The 22,911-nt window shown below is 27.9% G+C and overlaps 2 protein-coding genes across 3 annotated transcripts in view; one reads left to right on the top strand and one right to left on the bottom strand.

Annotated features, from left to right (window-relative positions):
- LOC122502509 (43 kDa receptor-associated protein of the synapse homolog) overlaps positions 1-22,911 on the bottom strand; it is a 51,619-nt gene that overhangs the window by 17,099 nt on the left and 11,609 nt on the right. Inside the window, exon 2 of the mRNA XM_043612610.1 lies at positions 5,427-5,646. Within this exon, the coding sequence (XP_043468545.1) occupies positions 5,427-5,646 (220 nt within the window). The remainder of the gene's footprint in view (positions 1-5,426; positions 5,647-22,911) is intronic.
- On the top strand, positions 6,795-9,045 carry LOC122502510 (venom acid phosphatase Acph-1-like). 2 transcript variants are annotated; one of them, XM_043612611.1, is made up of 6 exons: positions 6,795-6,887; positions 7,033-7,140; positions 7,306-7,535; positions 7,871-8,148; positions 8,384-8,592; positions 8,859-9,045. In XM_043612611.1, the coding sequence occupies exons 1-6, from the start codon at positions 6,795-6,797 to the stop codon at positions 9,000-9,002; spliced, it is 1,062 nt and encodes a 353-aa protein (XP_043468546.1). In that variant the 3' UTR covers positions 9,003-9,045. The 2 variants fall into 2 exon arrangements, with proteins under 2 accessions (XP_043468546.1, XP_043468547.1); XM_043612612.1 differs by having other exon boundaries at positions 6,803-6,905.

The raw sequence follows: 22,911 nt of genomic DNA, 5'->3' as shown, positions 1-22,911 counted from the left end.
GGAAAAAAGTATACCAAAATAAATATAAAAAGTTTATTTTTATTGGTTAACAGATGTTTTCTTATTATGCTATATCAGTAGCATTGAATAAAAAGGTGGAAAGAGCGAGAAAGAAAATAACAACGCTTATAACATTTAAACCAATCAATGAACAAACAGTTTAAATTATTAATTAAAATTAGTTTTATACAGTCGTTTTTGCACCAAATTTTCAAGTTTTCAACAAATTATGTTTGTGTTTTATAGAAATGAAATGGGTTTATTAACTTCATTTTCTAGGTGATTCGGAAAAAATACGTGAAATGTAAATTTTAGATTAAATTTTAAAAATATATTTCTTTGACTTAAGAATGCTTAAGAATTGAATATCTGTTTATTTTTTAGTAGCTTAGGCATTTGCTTCAAAGTCGAATTATTGCATAATTAAGTGATGTGTAATATTTTCCCACAGCTTTTGTTAATATGCAAGGCGAGAAGAGGAAAGTTACAGGTTGTTACTTCCCTTCTCGTTTTAATATCGTGCACACGTTAAGAAATGAGTGAAGCAAATCATATTCAAAGTTGTGAATAAAACATTTTATGCAACACAGGCACGTTATGGGTACTTTAAGGTATTTTTTTTTGCCAACCATATATGGTCATCTTTAATGCAGGGTCTAAATTGGAATGGCTAGTCGCTATATTATAATAATAATAATATATTATATTATATAATAATGTATATATTCCGCATTACACTTTTAGCGGAATTTTTTTTTAAATTCGACCCTTTTCAAATTATGATCAGACATAAACTTTCTGATAGCTTGGTTCGGTTAAATTCCTTCCGGCGACAAATTAGAACTATTCGATAACACGTGGTGATGCTTCACAATTATTCACCCACCGAATTATAATGGGGTCGTTGTGACAAATATATTTGACTTTGCTTGTCGATTTGATAATTAATACACTGGGAAAATATTGGTGAGACTGCAGGTTTTAGCCAGTGTGAGCAGTAGATCCAAAAGTATAGATTCCGCTGCCCGATGGGACTAATGCAGTTTGACAAAAATTTTTTCAGTTTTCATGCGCTACTTAGTACTAAAATTTCTAAGATTCTCGTCGAACTGTCTAACGGAGTCGGGCGCCTTGATCACACTGGTTTTACCTACTTTTGACATGGTAGGAGGAGCGAGATGATATGGTAGAATCTACCAATTCTAAATCGACAATACCACTTATACTTTTACACCTTACAACCTTTTTTTTAAATTCTCCTTTTTACGACATTTTGTAACATCGCGCCCCATAAAAGTGCTGGCACGAGTCCAAATCGTAAGTTCTTCACCGCTAGCTGCTTACTGGAGGGTTGGTTTCCTCTCCTGCTTATCCTTGTCTAATACTAACATCATTTTCAAACTAAGAATAATTTCTTATTAAACTTAAACTTTTCTTCTTAAAATGATAACTATGGAAACTTTTACACTCAAGGAGTATTTCTTGCAATGGATGAGAGAATGAATTCCTCAATATGTCAATACATTGCATTGAAAGTAAAATGGTTGTAACAATAATTAAAAATTGTTATGTAATGGATCAATCTATAGACATTGACTCATGGTTATTGTTAGAGAGAGAAGTGATAATTTGTGAAAGAATATAAAGAGAAATTATACTAATGGGAGTTACTGCAATTGATGAAGAGATGGGAATTGTAGAGAGAGGGGCTTGGTCCTTACATTTTGTCAATTCTCAATTCCATTCATTTGCATATCAAACCTGTTAGAGGAAAGTTGCAGTTCAAAAAATATTAACTAGTGATTAATTTTGACAACTGATGAACATAAATTCACTCTTGAAGCCTGATCAAGTACGATATAAGGGCCGAAATTTGAAACATCGAAAGTTGGCGCATCTCCTATCAAGTATAATTCAGTCTAATGATAAAAAAATCTAATAACTATCATGATGATTAATAACTATTATTACTGATTTTATTGCGTCTGTATGGTGACCACAACCATAGGTTCGGTTATGACGACAACTATTTCTTTTTTTTGCGCCCTATTCAATTTTGCAAGATTAATCATAATTGTCGGGTCCAGATATATTTGGAACATTTTTCTTTTTGAAAAATCGTTTTTCTGCATCGTTTTTCTGCTTTATTTAAAACATAAAGGTAGAAATATTACCTTTTAGGGGTTAACGACATGATTTTCAATGATTTACAGATAAGGTTATTCTAGCAGTAATGCGTAGTGGTGAAGGTGGTGAAGTTGGGATGGATGAGAGCGGATAATAATAGAAGGGGGTTATGGGTAAAAAATGAGCGCATGAAGTGTGATGACGGAACTATTAAGTCATAAAAGAGGTGAAAATGTAGAGAAAGTTGTTGGTAAGAATGGGTGGGAAGTCGTTGTTAGTTGAGAGCATGAATAGGAATGAGAGGAAAGAAGATTATAGTAAGATTTTTAATGAGTAGACGTAAATGCAAATGAAATCATTACGTATAAGAATTGCGATTACGTATTATTAGCGTAGAAATTTAATGTAGGAATGCTAGGGGTTGTTAAATGTCCTTCTACTAAAATCTTTAAAGTTTAAATTCCTTCTTTGCACACTGTATAAACATTACGGTGGTTCTTATTTTGCGAAAAATGGAATTTGTTAGGTAGCCTGGAATTAATTTTAGAATGCGAAAAAAATGACCTGTGCACAAGAGGAAGCTATTTGATAAATATTAACCCATGCCACCGAAAGGTTAAAGTTAATTTTGAGGTAATGTTTGATCTATTACGAAACATCATTTTCAAATTCATCGTGCTTGGATCGCAATGTTTTGACATTTCTACTCACTAAACCCGAAGTATATGCATCGAATCATTGTCCTTTTGTCGAATAATCGTTGACCATGTTAATGAGGGAATGGTAAATTGCTTCGCAATATCCTCTTTGTCCTGACTACTATCAACTTCACTAAGAATACCTAATTTTGTTTGTCAATCGAGGTTGGTATTCTTTTCGACATTTTGTTGTTTGTGATTCCGAGACCGAATCATCAATAGGAGACTATAATTGATAGTAATTTGTATATTAATAACAGAGGGGATAATAAATAATAAAAGGGTGATAATACCAACTTTGTGTTAGTTTAAAGCAGGTTTTTGGTTATGACAATAATAAAATAAGAACTTTCCCGGACTAGCTCATAACCGAACTTACTATTTTACTTTTACGAAATTTACCTTAATTTTGAACAATAAAGTGGCGAGTACTGCATACAAAGGAGAGGGAAACAGACAGAATGATCAAAGCTTTTAACACAAACAGAATAACGGGATACAGAAAATTAACCGAACACTTCTGAAAATAATTTTCTTTTGAAGTCACTATTTTATTCAAATAAACTGTAGAAGTAGTGAACGCGAGAACTACCACAGACTGGGGCAATAGGTGATGTTCATTATCACAAGTATTGTTAAATCAAATCATTCTTTTTGTCCTACCTGCACGAAAAGTATGTCATTTCGGGCACTTAAAGTGGGCGCAAAGTAACTTATTCTCGCCTGGGGCCAGGGAAGCGGTCGCAAAAGTTATTTACGCCCGTTGACGTCACACAAGCGGGCGCAAAAGTACTTTTGCGCCCGCTTCATCTAGCCCGAGCGGGCGCAAAAGTACTTTTACGCCCGCTTGCTGTACTTTTGCGCCCGCTTCGCTCGTGCCCTCGATGCCATACTTTTCATGCAGTTAGGACAAAAAATTATGTTCGCAACATGGGCGCAAAGGAGATTACGACTTTGGCGAGATTTCGGGACCTCAGGGACACTTTCGCACCCTCGGCTTCGCCTCGGGCGCGAAAATGTCCCCTCGGTCCCTTCATCTCGCCATCGCCGCAATCACCTATTTTGCGCCCTTGATACGATAATAACTATTATGGTTCCCCTCCCTTTCCTCATATTCTCAAAACCTTTTTTTGGGGTATAGACAATACTCAAATCATCTATTAGCCATCTACTCATTTTGAATTTGTTTAAATTATCACTATCGTTTGGTAATCCAAAAGCGAAGTTTGGGACTACTTCTGGACCTTGAACTGTAAAATTCAAAATTTGTTACAACCCTATAGTTCGCTTATATTTGTGAATATAGTCTCAAATATTCTTTTGTTGGGAAATAAATATAAATAATAATTTCCTTGGATATGTTTCTTATTGGACCAAAAATTTTCCTTGGCATGAGACACATTTGACATAAAATTCACATTACATGAACTTCATTTAACGTAAATCTTACTTGACATAGGTCTCATTGAACATAAATTCCACTTGACCTCATTCTTACTCACAGTAAACCTCATATTGTGGGTGTTTGTTTTATACACGTGAAGCTTTGCGAAAGATTACGAACGATAAAATGATGTTTATAGCAAGTTAGAAATTACGTCGAATACAAAAAAATTTATATAGATAAGGTTCCGATCATAGGTGAAATTTATGTCAAATAATTTTTACATCAAATGAAATTTAGAATAATTAAGGCGTATTAACCCTTTATTAAAGACTCTTTTCCGTCGAAATTGATGTAAGATGTGAATTTTAATATTTTTGTATGTTTTAACGGGGGATGAATAAAAAAATATAGATTAATGTTCTTTGTCCACTTTGATAAAGCAGGCACTACCGATTCATAAATTTAAAATTTAATTTTGTTAATGTACTTGAAGAATAGGGTACAATAAGTACTGTACAAGTTTCACTGTGAAGTTTGGAGGAAAATGAAGAGAATGTCTAAAGTTAGGTAGTTGGATGTTAAATAGTTAAACAGAAATCTTTCAGACGGCAAAAGTTTCAAATAGAAGGCATATCATATATTAGACAACGTTGGAATATCTAAAAGAAAACCTTATCTTATTTATTAAAAATGAAGATTCATGAAATTCGTCTTATGCTCGCATGTTTCTTTGGGAATTTACAAATTGAATAAAAAGCAATTCATGCGTACACTAATTTCAACAGCGTTTGATATCTATCACACCTGCTTAACCTTGTTCCTTCATTTTAATTAGAAGTACCGTCTACTTGAAATTATTCAACTGACAATAACTAAGAAAGGATTCAACACTACCCATTAAAGAAATTATTGCGCGAGTGGCAAAATTACGTTAACGAAGGTTAGTTTATTTAAAAATTTTTTTTAGACAAATTTATAAATGTTTAATTATACTATTTTAAAGAAATGAATTTTGTAATTAAAAATTTTATAATGTTTATAAAGATTATGACAATATAAAATGTTACGAAGTTATACGTTACACTAAAATCTATCTATTTAAGAAAATTTTGTAGTAACTATGTATTACCTATCTTTAAAATACCCTAAAGATTCTTTATATAAACATAGCTGAAAAAGAAATGAAAATTTATGGTAGAGATTATTTTGCTCACCCTTCGCCTTGCTAGTTGTTGATCGAGTCGATGCCTACAGCTAATAAGACATTCCCAAATGCCAATACTACTTCTTGTATTATGATGTTGACCATTTCCATTTCCATTTTCAAGTTGTTGATAGTCTTCTTCTGCGAATTCGTAACAATCGAGGGGATGCCGAGAACCATCTGGACTCCCCAGTAACGCTGTTATTGATAATTGATGACTTGAAGATCCACTGAAATGAAAAAGAAATATTCTTCATTAATTCACTACCACTGGTTTGCGTTAAAATAATATTATCATTAAATAGAAATTATTAAATGTGGAACATAGATAATATTGAGACGCTAAATATTAAATTAGAACATTAAAAATTAACATTAAATATGTCAAGTGACATTTTTGGTGAAATAATTATTCTCCTTATAAGAAATTAAAGCGCTTTGTTATGAGGAGCGTGACATTTCATTGAGAAATTCATCTCCTTTAATCCCAGGTTGGAAAAAGGGGTATTAAAGTGGTATTCACCACCGGCGAAGTACAAAGACGGTAGTAAAAGTTGGTATATATGGTGAGCTTTTTGTGGCTTTTAAAGAGTCTGTAAAGTAGTGACTAGATAGTTACATTTAAATAAAAAGTATAACTCTTAAAAATTTTCATTTTTTATAAAGTTTTAATTTTATAATTACAATCCATAACTGAATTATTAACAATTCATGAGTAGAAAAAATTAGTAAAATTTGGAAATTGGCTCTAATTCGATAAAGAGCAAAATTGGAAATTGGTTATAATTGGATAAAAGGCAAAATTGGAAATTAGTTATAATTGCATAAAAAGCAAAATTGGAAATTTGTTATATTAGATAGAAGGTAAAATTGGAACTGTTGGATAATAGGAAAAATTGGAAATTGGTTATAATTAAATAAAAGAAAAAAATGGGAAATTTGTTATATTGGACAAAAGACAAAGTTGGAAATTGATTAAATTGGAAAAAAGGCAAAATTGAGAATATGTATTATAAGAAAAAAGCTGTGTAAATACTTTTATGTAATAGTGGACACATTATTAGAAAAAATATTTTTTATATTAGTGATACGATTGTTAATACTGAAATCATTACGTAAATGTAAATTTTCTATTTGCTTATTTCATATTAAATTATTATTGAATTTATTTGTACCCACTATAAATACATTTTTCAATAAAAAATGGTTTTAAAAATTGTCTACCCAAATTAGTTTGCTCTATAAGTATCACACTTGTCTACAAAATACTCCGAAATCAAATTCTATCTATTTTATTAAAATAAAAATTATTTTTATTCATTACTCGAAGTTCAGTACTTTTTTTAAAAATTATTCGTACACTAAAAAGTGAACTAAAATGTTCTTCGTTTTGTCTAAGTGCTTTCTATTCATCTATATTACGTTTAGATATGCTGTTGCATCTAATTCAACACTTCAATTCATTAACGTCGTAAGGAAATAATATAAAGTAAAAATATAAATTAAATAAATTCAAATATAAATGAAAATATTCAAATTCAATTTTTATCTTCTTTTGTGCTTTTTAGTTTCATTTTTAGTAGTTGATCATAAATTTAAACGAAGAAAAATTTCAGGTCTTTCGTCATGGGGACAGAACACCTTCTCCACCATATGAAATGTATCCCAACGATCCTTACAATAATTATACATTTGATCCACCTAATTATGGACAATTGACAAAAGTAAATTTTTATTTATTCTATTATTTGATAATTAAGTTACATTTAAACTCGTTAGTGCTCTGAAAAATTAATATGTATTAGGAAATAAATTATAGTTTCTTGAATAGATTTTTTAAAAATTAAAGAATTCGAAAAATTGACATACAATTATAAACATATTTTTAGATTGGTGAAAGAAAAGTTTCTGAATTTGGTAGGTTTCTACGCGACAAGTATTGTGAATTTTTAGATATTGACCAAGTACCAGATACTATTGAAGCTCGAAGTACAGATCTTAATCGAACAAAAGCATCTTTAAACTTACTTCTACAAGCTTTATATCCAGGAAATATTATTAAAACAACTTATCAGCCGTTACAAAGTGACACACTACTGTTCCCCTTATTTTGCAAACTGTAAGTGATTATTGAACATTTTTTTGGAAACTTTTTTAGTTCATCTAACCCTGTTGTGAAAATAATTTTAGTATTCTTTTTGTAGAATAAGTTGACTAAAATAGTATTCAAATTTTAAAAATAACTTTAAAATCTTTTAAAATCTTATTATTCTAACTAAATTCGTAGCTGTTTTAATTATTTTTGGTAGAGAATATACCTTCTTGAATCCAGTTGAAAAAAAAGCAATGAAAGATATTAAGAATTTTTTTTATTGCATTTAAAAACTATTAGATCTTTAATAATAAAAAATAACCTTTTAGAAGAAATAATACTAATTATTATTTTCTATATAGTTTTAGTGAAAAATATTCACAAGTGAAAAACATGGCAGAAGTCAAGAGAATAGAAGAAGACTTTAATGATTTAAAAATACAACTATCGCTTTGGACCGGAAAAGAAATTAAATCCTTACAGGATGTAAATCTCATTTGGGTAACTTTGGAAACAGAAAAATCTATGGGTTTAGAATTACCCGAGTGGAGTAAAAATATTTATCCCAACATTTTAACTGCTGTCATTGCTTATTATAAAATTATGAATTACAACGTGGAACTCCGAAGGCTAAATGGAGGTAGCACATATATATCTAAAATGATGATTGAAAAATTATAACTTCCAAATAGCTTAAAATGATAAATTCTTCTAATTTTGAAAATTTTACAGTACATTCGTAATCATCGAACAGAAGATTTCTAAAATTTGCAAAATTAATAAAATTATAAGGATGCTTTAATGATGTTTTTAGAAAGGTTACTATTACTTTCTGTTTACATAAAAAAATATAAATATTAATACACTAATTTTAGGAATGCTTGTTCGAAAAGTTACGGATGATATGAACGCAGTGAGAAATAGTACAATGGACAAAAATCGAAAATTAATGTTATACAGTGCACATGATTTTAACGTTGTCGCCGTTTTAAGTGCTTTAAACGTTTATTATCCACATGCACCCAAATTCTCTTCAGCAGTGATAATGGAACTTCATCTCATACATAATATTTACTACGTAAAGGTAAAATTTACTATTTAGGAACTAAAAATTAAAACAAGCGAGGACAATGACGCTAGTAAAAATTAAAATTCTTATAGTAAATTATTTTAGAGTTTAAAACTTTTAATCTAGTTTTAGGTACATGGATAAATTTATAAATAACTTCCTTAGCTACCATTTAACAGTGTTTACTAATAAGTTTTAAAGCCTGGAAAGAGTGGAATAATATTTTTTAACTATAAAAACCAATAAATTGTTATTAGAGAATAATTTTGTCTATATTTCAGATTCTATACTATCTGGGTGAACGAGATAAACTTGAAGTATTACAAATTCCAGGATGTAATGAACTGTGCCCATTCGATCAGTACAAAAATTTAATAAACACGGTTATTCCTTCTGATTTTGAATGGAATTGCGGAAAAATTTAAAGTTACATTTTTCCCAGTATGATTAAAAAGCTCAAAGTTAAACGTGTTGTTTAATTTTATGTAATAAATATACATTGTTTATTATTTCTGTTTTTAATACAATGAATAATGTAACAAAATATGCTAATACAAGAGACAAATATTTAATTTCGTAATGTTTGAAATCTAATAATTTTTACACGTGCGGATCGTTCAAGGTTTTATTGGAAATTATTAATACAATTTTAAAGCTTTTGTAGGTTGCTGATGATGCATTAATATTTAAATAAAAACTGAAAACTAAAATGTTTATAAAATAAATAAATAAAGAGAAACGTCGCAACTTTAAAGTATGACATAAGTCTTTTTGTTTTATACCTTCCTATTGATTGAAGTTCTTTTTAAAAATTTAATCTAAATAAATTACTTTCAAAATAGGTGATTATATAAAAAAAAAGTTTGTATTCATTAGGTGAAATTAATTATATTGTATTTTATTCTTTTTAATCACATAAGCGAAACAATGTACAATTTAATTTCACTTGAATGAATAGATTGAAATAGATTAAGGTTTTTCAATTCTATTTAATTTAGTTTGATTATCAAAGATTAATTTTATATGAAATTATATCTAACAATATAAAAATGGATTTTTTTTTTGCATAATTTTTTATATTCTACAAAAATAATTATCCTCTTTTTCTTTGATAAATTAATATATTTAATACCACCTCAAATAGAACTCTAGAAAGATTGAAACTCTAGACTGATAAAAGTTATTGATCATATCCAGTTGTATCGGACATTGTGGGATATTGAAAGAATAATATATTGGATATGAAGATAATCAATTCTCTCATACAACATAATAATTACTCAGATTTATTTAAATAGTTAAATGAATTATCTATTTGGTTAATAGAAATTAATAAATTAAATGAAAAATTATATTTTAAAAACTTCTTCTATATTAAACACTACAGATTTTTTTCATCAGTTTATTATAACTTTTATTATCTTTTTACTTATATTATATTATAACATCAACGATGATTTTGTTGGGATTAAATTATTCTGTGGTGAATGATTTATTACTATTATGTTTATTAGTAAAATTAATATAATTTCGAAAATACTTTACATGTTTTAATGTTCTTTGAATAAAGCTGAAATAAGCATCCAGTTTATTTTAAAAATATTAATGTTTTTGTTTAAAAAAAAGAATATTTACCATTAAAATTTAATTCTAAAAGTTAGAGATGCTAAAACTGTTGTTATAGCACCTGTTTATTAACTTTCAGAGTTTAATTTTATACCTAAATATTCTTTTTAAAAAAAACAACATAAATAATTTAAAAATAAATTTTGGGTGCTTGTTTAAAATTCATTAAAAAAATATTAAAATATGTAAAGTATTTTAGTGACTTATATGGGAAAGATATTTATTTATTAATTGCAATTACTTACAAAAAGAAAAAATTATTTTTATCACTAAAAAGTAGTATTTTACATAATTTTTAAAAACTTACCTATATCCTCCTTATGCTTATTTTAATCACAAAACTTTTTTCACTTCTGATCACTTATGATATTTTATATATATTTTTTTATTGTTTTGTCACTTTTCACTTTTTATCATCCCATATATTAAGAATATTATTAAGAATCATGAAAAATATTTAAGAAAAAAAGTGTTCTTCACTTTGTAATTTGTCATATTCTGTAATACTCTGTAATATTCATCATGTATCATGTATATACTTGCACTCGACCACGTGGAATAAATTAGAACCTCAAAAATGCGCGCGCACAAAAATTCGAAATTATTAACAACGTTTACAAAAACGGTTAATAACGTTTTTTTAAAACTGGTTGTTACATATTAAATATAAGTTTCACAGAATATCTTATTCTGTGAAACAAATCTTCATTATTTTATACAATTGACCTAAATTCACAATTAAATATTGGACAAATTTTCACCTGGACCGTTAAAGCAATATGTAATAATGAAAACTTTTCTTATTTTTTATCTCTATTAATGCATTAAACTAAAGCTTTTCACTGTAGAATTTTTGTTTTCATTTTTTTTATTACTATGAAGCTTTTGTATTACTTCTCTCTCCTCTGAAATCTTTTTTCTGCAACAAAACCATATATGCAATGTGCTTCTATTGAAATTTTTAATTCGTTTTGAAGTTTTCATTTCGCTTACCAATTTTTATTTCATTTTCTGACACTTTGTAATGTTCTTTTGACTGAGCAATTTTCGTTTCGCTTCGCTATTTTCATTTTGTTTTTGTAATTCTTTTTTACATACATGTCACGATCCACATTTATCAAAAAAAGCATATTTGTTTTTGTGTATTTTCTTGCATTTTAAACTACCAACTTTTGAATTTATATCTGTACATTACTTTACAAAGAATTATATTAAATATTTAATTACTTTTTAATAATTGAAATTTTTAATAGTGTATTTCTAAAATATTATATGTAGTATGTAATAAAATACATAAGTAAACAAATGTAAAAATTGTCAACATTATTTTTGTTGTTTCTTCTTTCTTTAGACACTTAAAAAAAAATAAGCAGTTTACTTTAAGATGATGATCAAACAAATTGTATAGTTATAGAACTCAATGTCAGCAAACTATAACTGTGTCGAAGTGTTACAAATGAGAAACCTTGCATGTCAAGCTTCATTTGTATCATTCCGAAAAGACACAATGAAACGACTGGGTCTATTGTCTATTTTGCTTGCTTCGTAGCTTTTGAAACTACGGAAGCAGAGTTTGTATGTACACTCTATTCACATCACGTAATTCTCTTTCTCGTTTCATTAAATTTTACCAATACAATCTTTCTGACGTTACATTTCGTTTTCTACTTTCGTTTCTTAGTATTTAAAATTTAAATTCTGATAATTGTTCAAAAAGGAAAAAATTTCACTTAAGAGAGAAGGGTACTGTGACTACAGTTTTTTGTTTTGAATCAATTATAATAATTAGTTAGTGTTTAAAGAATAATTTATGAGTTTGATTTGCAAGTAACTTGTTATATGAGAGTTTTTAGTAGTGCTGAGAATATTTTTAAATTTAATTGTTAAATTCAAATAACTTTTCTTTAAATATGAATATAATACGTTTGAAAAACCTTGATAGGTGTTTGAAGAATATGAAAATTCGAAACTGGAGAATTTAATGACGATCTGGTCATTAGACGGAAAACGGAAAATCTCACCAAAGGTTTTGGAGTTGGTGCCTCATTAGCCAACGGTTTGTAGGAGTGACCAACATCTTGTGGTATCACAGATCATTGTGAAAGGAGAAGGAGGAGCAGAGAGAGAGTAGAAGATAAAGCACGTCAAGCCTTTTGAGTACCAGCATCGAGATAAGCGCTGTCAGCTTTGTTCCATCATAGATGTATACAGAAGCGTTTGACGAGTGCAAAAAAATGTACAACGTTCAAAACAAAAGAGTTTTTATACAGCTAGGAAAAATTCAAGAAGTCCAAAAAAGACACAGGTTCATTATATTTATCATAATTTTTAATATTTTTAAATAAGTTTATGATAAATCCTTTTTAATTTATGCTAAGCCACTTTGTTTAACTAACTATTGAATTATGTTACGAGTTTATTTTTCGTTCGCAATGAACCCAGAAGGATTGAATGGTACATTTTGGAACCAAGGAACAAAACAGAAAATCTCATAATTCTGTAACTGTAACATTGACTGAGCTATCCCAATTAATTAATGTAGTTAATTTGCATCCGATTGTTGAATCATCCGACGTCTCATGTGTATGATAGTAATTTAATTGTTATAATACTCCAAATGTTTCCAAAAGCCAAATAGATTTGGCTTTCGTTGAAATTAGAACTGAAAGAAAGGCGTTGAGAAGAACACTGGTGTTCAGAGTAACCAAAGGAAAGTCCTATGTCAACAGTGTGAGCAAACTTCTTAGGAAAGTTAGTCCATACGTTGACCATAGGAGACCAGTAGGTACAAGGACTACTAAAGAGGAAGATTAAAATCGATGGCAACTCCAATGCGGTGGCTTTCGTCGTAAAGGTCAGCAAAGCGTTCGAAAGCATGAGTAATTTGAAGTTGGTAGTTTCAAAAGTATTTCTTGAGCTCCACTGCATGAATTGCAGTAGCTAGGAAAAGACAGAAGGTCGAGAGAATAGTCGTATTTATCCAATTTCTCCATGATTGTAATGTTCTAAAAAAAATAAGCACACAACTACTAAAGATAAATAACTCCATTAATTTACGAATAAGACAGACAATGCCTAATAGGATAAAAAAAAGATTGGTTACATTCTTTGCTAGCAGGTGCAAAGAAAAGGGGTCTGGAAAAAAAGGAAGAATTTAAATTACCTTCGAAGGATTTGTGCCAAGACTAAAAGAATAAGAATGCAGCAAGAAAGTCCAGAAAAGAACAGTAACAGTACTGACACGAAATACACAAGGGATCTTTATCGGGAAAGTTTAAAGCCGGAGGTGAAATAAAATTAAATTACCAAGGGAGAGTAGTCCGGCTAGTAGTGCTCATAGTGCAGTTATGAGTAAGTCAACATTGTTCCTAATACTTTTGTGTCCTTGTGTTGTTTCCCTACGAAGTTGTTCCAAAACCTGAACCTTTCATAGTACTCCTCTCTTTACTTCACTCATATAAGAAATAAAATTTCCCTGCTTGAGAAATATGTAGAATATAATTTAAAGCATGTAAAAAGTTGAATGACCATTGGAAGAATTTTCCTTTTCAATTTTAGCAAAAATTTCGTCTTGAGCTAGTTTGATAAAAATTTAAAGTTGCTTTAGATAATCAGTTTAATAATTTCTACATTAGACATAAATTATATTAATCTTACAGGAATTGAGAAATTTTTTTTTTCAGTTATCTTATTTATCTGAACATTATTTTTAAAGTGAAAACAGTTATTGCTACCTAAATAATTTTAGATAATTTAAGATAAGTTTGTTACAGACCCAAAGGAACTATTAGTTATGCATGCTGAAATGTAGTTGCGAGACGCTCTAACAACTCCTTCAACATTCTCAAGAGAACTATTGTGAATCACTGTAGTAATTGGGAGACAAAGTAAGGTAATAACATCTCATGTGTTTCTTGGCTCCTTCATCCAGAAATCAGTGGCGTTAAATTGTAAATTTAAATGCATTCTTCCATAAATGAATATACTAATTGCAAAGGCGAAAACTTTCATCTTTTTCTTGGCGATACATTTAATTATATGTGTTTAATTGTGATTTTTTATTAGCAACTTTGTCTCTTCTTACAGTTGGAGAACCCAGAAGTTTAAACAACTTTTAAGTTCGAGATAAGACATTTTTAACAAAAACAATTTTATCATCATCAGTAAAAATTTTACGCACTCGAATACTCCGATAAAAAAAACTTGAAAAGACTGAAAATTCGATTGACGTGCCTGACTCCATAAAAAACAATTGACAACGTTACTTTTGGCATAAAAAAGAGATTTTGTAATAATGAAATATTTTTTTATTGACTTTATACTTTCACGGCAAACCGTTATAGTGAATATATGTTAAAAATTAAGGGTATTTTTTAATGTACTTACAAAATTTCCGAATGTACCGAAAAGTATTGATCTACAAGACATCTGGTGAATGATAATCTTTTCGACGGTGCGACCTTAGTACCTCAACAATTAGTATTAGCAATAATATGTTTTACTTTAAAGAAAGTTTATTAAAACTTTTCTTTATAACATAAGATATCAGAAATATTCCATTTTGTAGAATATTAACCCATATTTTATTACCTTACGAATGATGGTGATATATGTAGTATGTTAAATCAAATTCTTTGGAATCAGGTGCACACAATATCCCTTGAATTCAAAACCTCTAATAACATTTCACTCGAATTTCAAAATGTCAAATAACTATAATCTCGAATTTCTAATAGATCAAATGTACAAAAGTCCAAATGATCGAAAAGGAGATATTTATTTGATTGAGAAACTAAAAGGTCGAGTATTTATTTTATCAAATTATCAAAAGAAGGAATGTTTATTTTAAAGATGTAAAAAAATTGAGTGTGTATTTTATAAAGAAGACGAAGAAGTCCCGATGTTTATATATCATGTTAGAAGGAAAAAAGTTTAGCAAACATTCGATCGAAGTTATTCCATAAAAAGAATATGTTTTCGTTTAACTTTTTAATTATATATTTGTCCTTTTAGTTTTTCGACTTAAATCATTATAGATATAATTAATTAAAAAAACTTTAGCCCTTGTACGAAGGTAAAAAGTTTTTATTTGACATAAAATTTCAGACGATGATGACGGTCGCTATTGGTTGAAATAATTTTCAATTTTCGTGCGCGCGCACTTTTGAGGTTCTCATTTATTTCACGTGGTCGAGTGCGAGTATATACATGATACATGATGAATATTACAGAGTATTACAAAATATTACAGATTGCAAAGTGAAGAACACGTGTTTTTTTCTTAAATATTCTTCATCATTCTTAATAATATTCTTAATATATGGGATGATAAAAAGTGAAAAGTGACAAAACAATAGAAAAATATATATAAAATATCATAAGTGATCAGAAGTGAAAAAAGTTTTGTGATTAAAATAAGGATAAGGAGGATATAGGTAGGGGAACATAGTCTAGGTCGGCCACCTTTTTGACTTTTGTTTATAACTTTTTTTTAAAAATGAATTTGGACAATTGAAGTATATGGTTGGAAAGTCCTGTTTAATAGGAACATTTTTTCTGTACAAAGTAAATTGACAGGTTTAAAAATGAAAAAGTTATAAAGATTTAAAAAAAAAAAAATTTGTAGTCCAGGTTGGCCATTACAGTCAAGGTCGGCCATGTTTAAAATTCAAAGGGCATTAATCGTTAAAAAATAAAATAACATGTTTGGAGTTACGGAAAATTCATTCTTTATTGTTTACAGTTTGTAACTTAATGAAATAACAAAATAATAACAATAAACAATATAAAAAAATAAATATAAATAAAAAAAAATTTTGCACTAAAATATTAATAAAATTGAATAAAAATATTAATAAGATGATCAATTATATTATGAGTTATACAGAATTGCAGTTTTTGCAAATGAAGTAGCTCGTCCTCAACTTTGCGCATTTTAAACACATAGTGGCCGACCTTGACAGTAAGTAACATTACCGAATTGTTGTAACCATAAAGAAATACGTTTCGGGATTCGATTTTTTACTTTGTTTTCCTTTCAACCATGAGTCCGACAAATTTTCTGCATACTTGCCTTGACGATTCAATTTGTTTTTTATCTTTTATTAATGGTTTTTCACATTATGCACAAAACTTTTTTTGAGCTTTTTTTGTACCGACGTCACAGAAAACACAATTTTCGATTTTCCGAAAATGTAATTGAACAAAAAGTTAGGTTTCACTAAGACAAGCTTCGACAAAAATGCGCGTAGGTGGCGCTAGTGAACTTGACAAAAAAACGCGAGTGGCCTACCTAGACAGTAGGCCAACCTTGACTACATTCCCCTAAGTTTTTAAAAATTATACAAAATACTACTTTTTAGTGATAAAAATAATTTTTTCTTTGTGTAAGTAATTGCAATTAATAAATAAACATCATTCCTGTCTAAGTAACTAAAACAATCTATTTTTTCAGCAATTAAACTTATAATAAAGAAATTTAAGTAACTTTCTAGAATCAGTTAAAAAATTCTTGAGTTTGCCTTGTTTAATTAAAATATTAAAATTAATATAATTTCTGAAATACTTTACATGTTTTAATATTTTTTTTAATGAATCTTAAAGAAGCACCCAGATTTTATTTTAAAAATATTTATGTTTTTTTCAAAAAGAATATTTAGGTATAAAATGAAACTCTGAAAGTTAATAAACAGGTGCTATAATAATTGGATTACAGTTTTAGCATCTCGAACTTTTAGAATTAAATTTTAATGGTAAATATTCTTTTTTTTAACCAAAAACATTAATATTTTTAAAATAAACTGGATGCTTATTTCAGCTTTATCCAAAGAACATTAAGACATGTAAAGTATTTTCGAAATTATATTAATTTTACTAATAAACATAATAGTAATAAATCATTTATCACAAAATAATTTAATCCCAACAAAAACATCTTATTGATGTTATAATATAAGTAAAAAGATAATAAAAGTTATAATAAACTGATAAAAAAAATCTGTAGTGTTTCTACTTTGTACTTTAGATATTATTATGAACACAATTAGTGAAATAATCTTGCATAATTGTTGTGTTCTTAAATTAACGTTTTCTTTTGTGCCAAATGATTAGGAGTGGGCGTTTTGGTTCTAGTTTCAATTATAAAATTTGATTGCTTTCAAAATTGGATTCGAGTGTTTGATTTTAATTTAAAGAATTTCAGATGTATTGCATTTTCATTGATTTAATTTCCCTTACATTCTTGAATATTAAATTAATTTTCGAAATTTAAGAATTACCATTATTCCCAGCACTTCATCATTGGAATTCTTTTAACAATTTAAAAATCATTTTAATTACAACAATATTTGGCATGCCAACAATATTTAATGTTAATTAAAGTTGAGAAATATATAGTTCAATATATATTGAATTTGAAACACTGTTTTAACATTTAAAAATTCGATTGTATTGTATAAACCTGACCCATTTGACATACTTACAGTACGGGAGTTAGTACTCTTGTACTGTAAATGTCAAATGGGTTTACAAATAAATTTATAACTTTTTCTTCGCGATATTATAAACTAAAAATATTATTCTTCTTTTATTATAGTGTTTCCACTTTGGGAATATAGATCCCTTGATGATTGATTAGACACTTTTTTATTTTATTCCAGAAAGAGAAAAAAGTATAGAAAGTTTGAAATCGAAATTTTTGTTGTATAAAGTTCCCTTGGTCAGGAAGTAAAAATTCTTAAAAAGTGAAACTTTTTCGGGAAACTAGTAGCAAAGAATTGAAATTACTTCTTCATAGTTTTTTACGCAGTGTTAGTATGCCAAGTTTTGTTAGGGACTTTCGACTTATTTGGCAAGTGAAAACGTTGAAATTCGCCAAAGTTGACCCAGTAAGGAAATACTTGGGTCCACAGTGAGTTAAATTATACTTTACATTTCTCTTCAACGAAATTCCCAGTGGGAGTTGATGAATATTATCCCCGTTCTCTTATAATATGTCTTGAAAGAAATTTTTAGTTTATTTAATTTGTTTCTTAACATTTTGTTATATATGTTTGATTATGGAGATTTTATTTGAACTTTGTGATTTGTCTAATGGCTGGACCACGTAACAAGTTAATTTTGTTAGGATGGTCTGCAGCGGTCGCATTGCGGTAGGGCAGATGACTGAGTAGAGAGAGGTACAAGGGTGAGCGATTCTATCTCGCTTCGCTTCTCTGATGTACAGTTTGCAAACTCAAACTTTGGGAAGGCAGCCAAGAACACTTTATCTCGGTGGTCCCTCTTCTGAAAATAAATTAAGGAGACTGATGCACCTAACTCGAAAGATCATGTTAAAATGAAAATCTCGCCTTGACTATAGGAAAAACCTTGTGCCTCTGAAAGCATCTCAACTTTAACGGAAAACTGCTGCTTCTTTTATGACATAAGAACCTAAATTTTTATCTTTATTTAATATCTCTCACTTGGTGCTCATTCTTTTTTGCACACATTTGCTAAAATTCTCTAAAGTTCCTGCTAAAATCAGGAAATCTCTGTTTTATTTCTTATTGCCTCTCTCTATTCCGCATCTCTCATGGAAACAAAAAAATGTCAAATTAAAATTTTTATATTTTGACCATTTCCAAAATCCAGCAAACCATGGCCAAAGGCAAAAATAGTTTAGGACCAAAGAACTTTTTTTCATTGGCTAAAGTGTTTAACCGTTGTTAGGTAGAAATTGTCATTCTTCCGTTTCTAGTTTTGATAACCACAATTCGTGATTTAAAATTTCGAAAATCTAATGTTCGATATGTAATCAAGATTTTCACAAACTAATAACCAATGAATTTTTAATGAATCTGATCATTTATGGGTTGGAATCAAACAGCCGGTGCTACTCTCGGACGCTTCCTTTAATAACAGTAAAGTAGCAATGAGCTATCTGACGGGTATTGAAGCTCGCGATAAAGCCAAGCAGCGGATATTCAATCCAGGGGTTTGATTACGTTACTTATTCAGGATTCCAAATCTCACAATCCAGATTCCGAATTTCATATTCAGTATTTTCAATTTTATATTCTATATTTTATATTTCGAATTTTACATATCGTATTCCACTTCCAAATTTTTGGATTTCGTTTTCCACATTCGACATACTGGAAAAAGTAAGTTATGTGGAATTTGGAATACGAACTATAAAGGATCGTGTTTGGATTTTGAAATCCGAAATGATGAATGTTGATATCAAAAGACGGATACGAAAAATAGAGTTCGGAATCAGGAATATAAAAATTCAGAATCCTAAATGTGGGATCTGGAATAAATTACGTGATCGATCCCCAGATTCTGAATTTTTGAATTCTGATTTCAGATTCGTAGTCAGGAACCTTGGAAGCTCCGACTAAGCAGTTTCAAGCGGATCCGATCAATATTGAAAAATTATTTCGCCATAAATATTGGATCCGTCATGTTGAATCTTGAAAAACAGACTTCAAATTCGTAACCAACGAACCCAAAAACCTGAAGACATCAATTTTTACAAAAATCTATTCTTTTTTCCATCCGCTTTTGGCTCGAACAATATGTAAATATCATAGACAGGAGTTTACAATTTTACGTTTTAAAATCCTCAGATTTTCTCTTTAGTAAAGAAGAAAAATTATATAATATTTTCTTCTTGTTTTTATTATACTAATACTATCAACTTTTCTATCAATTGCTGTAGTTAAATTAAAGAATAGATATTTCAGAATAAATATATTGTTATAGTGAAATATATTATTTAGTGATCGATGGAAAAAGAACTTGAATATTTTCTGTAATACTCGATCAAAGTGACAAATTCATAATTTTAGTTAGACATTCATGCAGTACCTCATGAATGAATTTATGTACACGACAGTATTGCAACAAAATTTACGAGAAGGTTTACTTCTCTATTTTACATTCCTATTTTATAGCGTTCCACTTTCCGGGGAATTTTCTTGTTTCCTTATGATACATTTTATATTTGATTTTTTTTCATCTATGTCAAAAACTATTTCCGAGTTTTTATTTTAAAAAATAAAACAAGTTGTTTGAAATTTTGTTTTCAAATATTGCAATTCTTGTCGGACAAGTGTACGCGGAAAAAAATGAATATTTTCTAACTGACGTTCACTGTTAAAATTTAATAATCACAATTAAAACATTTGTTGAAAATTGAAATAAAACAGCCCTTGGTAACAAACGAAAAAATGTGTAGCATGGAATTTAAAAAGAAACGTAGATATTTATGACGAGAAACATTTGTTACTTCTTTTTACAATAGAATAAATTTTTCTATTTATCTTAGTAATTACTATTTTTTATTTAGTTTTATTTAATTTATTTTACAAATTTCCATTTTTCATTTTTTACTTTCGAAAAATAAATTTAAAAATTTGCGATTTTTCTTTTTTTTTGTCCAAAAAAGAACTTTAATTTTGAGAACTAAAATTAGAGTAAAATTGAACACCATAGTTGTATCTATAATAACAAATTTATTTAACTGTAGCAACAAACTTTCAGTTACTATACAGCTAACTACTGCACCTGTACAATGTTCCAAACAGATGCAAGTCGTAAACTTTCTCCAATAAGGCGTTAACTTTCCTGGGACTTTGATTGTTACTACTGCATATCACCAACACATAATTTCTATAGATAAATGGTATTAAATCGCATATGAGCTTGGCAGATGCGCAATAAAAAGAGTAACAGTCGTTGGTTATAACTCCAGTTGAATATGGATGTCATTGTACTTGAATTTTAATAGAAATATGTTCCTATAAATGTTATTTACTGAAATTAAAGATTATACACAAGTTTTTATAATAATTAAAATTACTTTAACTTTCCTATAAAGTAATTATACTATTTGTTAGAATTTTTGTACTCTTTTTTAATTTAATAATATTTATCTTTGTTTTTCAAATCATTCATAAATAGTAGAATTTAATAAAATTTCTTTACATAATTGAATTCTTTTGAAAAATTTTATTAAAATAATGAAAATGAAAATGAAAATGAAAATGAAAATGAAAATGAAAATGAAAATGAAAATGAAAATGAAAATGAAAATGAAAATGAAAATGAAAATGAAAATGAAAATGAAAATGAAAATGAAAATGAAAATGAAAATGAAAATGAAAATGAAAATGAAAATGAAAATGAAAATGAAAATGAAAATGAAAATGAAAATGAAAATGAAAATAATTGAAATTTTGATAAGAATTTTTGAATAGTTTAAGAAATTAAAATTAAAACGAGAAAAGTAAATAATAATTTAAATCTATATTTGCAAATTATTTTTCTCTTTGAAAAAATTCTGGAAAATTTGAAAATCAGTATTTCCTGGCAAAAAATGAAATCTACATCTCTCGTTAATTAACAAGAAAAATTCAATTTTTAAAGTTTAAAATTATTTTAAAATTCTTGCGGTCTACATTGCATATATATATACTTTTAGATAATGCTCTAAAAGTTATCGTTTTTTGAACGATAATACGCTGCGCCTTGCGTATACCACACTGGAACGTGTAAACTGGCACATAAAGGAATATAATCCAAAAATTGAGAAAGTGAAAATTTGAATAAATTTATTTTCTTTTAACTGAGAGAAGCGAATTTACTTTCTATTAAGTTAAAATAAATGTCAAAATCATAAAATTTTAAAATAGAAATTTAAAAATTTTAAAATTTAAAAACGTGAATCATTAATTAACCATTTCTCTATACCAAATCGAATTAACTTTATTTATTATTACTAGCAACAATTTGCGCGCAGCTCACTTCTCGCTCTTTTTTTTAAATAAAATTAGCAATTTTAAAAATAATAAATAGTAAAAATTTTTAATTCAAATTTTTTTTTATTGAAATAAAATATGAATTGGTATAGTTTTAATATTATATTATAATTTTGATAATCATATATTCTGACCTAGGGAATTCGGGGAAAAGTCAGGAATTTTTATTAAAAGTACTGAAAAGAATTTAATTTTTAGAATTCATAAGAAAATTTTGAATTTTTGTGGCTTTTTTGTTTGACTCATAAACTATAAAATTGCCACGAATTCTAATACAAAACCTATTTTTTCAATTTCTGACAAAAATTTCTTTTTAATAACTTAAATCTAGAACAACTATATCATAAAATAAATAAATTATTAAATGAATAATTTTACTTAGATATTTCAAAATTAATTTAATTTTAAAAGAGTTGCGTTTACAATTTTCAAAAATAAATTAACTTCAAACGGTTTCAATTTGAAATTTTATAAACTTTCAATGTTGAATGAATTAAATTAGAAATTTTATTGAACTTTGATTTTTGAAAAATTTTAATAATTCAAACTCTTCTAAAATTAGTTAAATTTGTCATTATCTATTTAATTAATTAGTAAAAATAATTGATTTATAGAAAAATTTTAGTAAAACACTAAAAATAGTTGAATTTCAAAGAAGTTAGAAGCGATTGCAGAAATTCAATTATTTTCAAAAGTAATAAAATTCTTATCACAAAATTCAATTATGATGAAAATTTACAAAGCAATCTCGACAAAATTCAAATTATTATCTTTGTAAATAAATAAATTCTTCTCCGAAATTCAATTATTTTCGCAAAAATTTTTAATAAAATTCTTGACAAAGTTTCAATAATTTTCGAAAATTTTAATAAAATTCTTTATTTCAAAATTTCAATAATTTTCG

Source organism: Leptopilina heterotoma, unplaced genomic scaffold (genome assembly GCF_015476425.1).
Source record: "Leptopilina heterotoma isolate Lh14 unplaced genomic scaffold, ASM1547642v1 Lhet_232, whole genome shotgun sequence".
NCBI lineage: Eukaryota > Metazoa > Arthropoda > Insecta > Hymenoptera > Figitidae > Leptopilina > Leptopilina heterotoma.
Note: the sequence above shows the minus strand (reverse complement) of the source record. Positions and strands in the feature narration are given on the sequence as shown.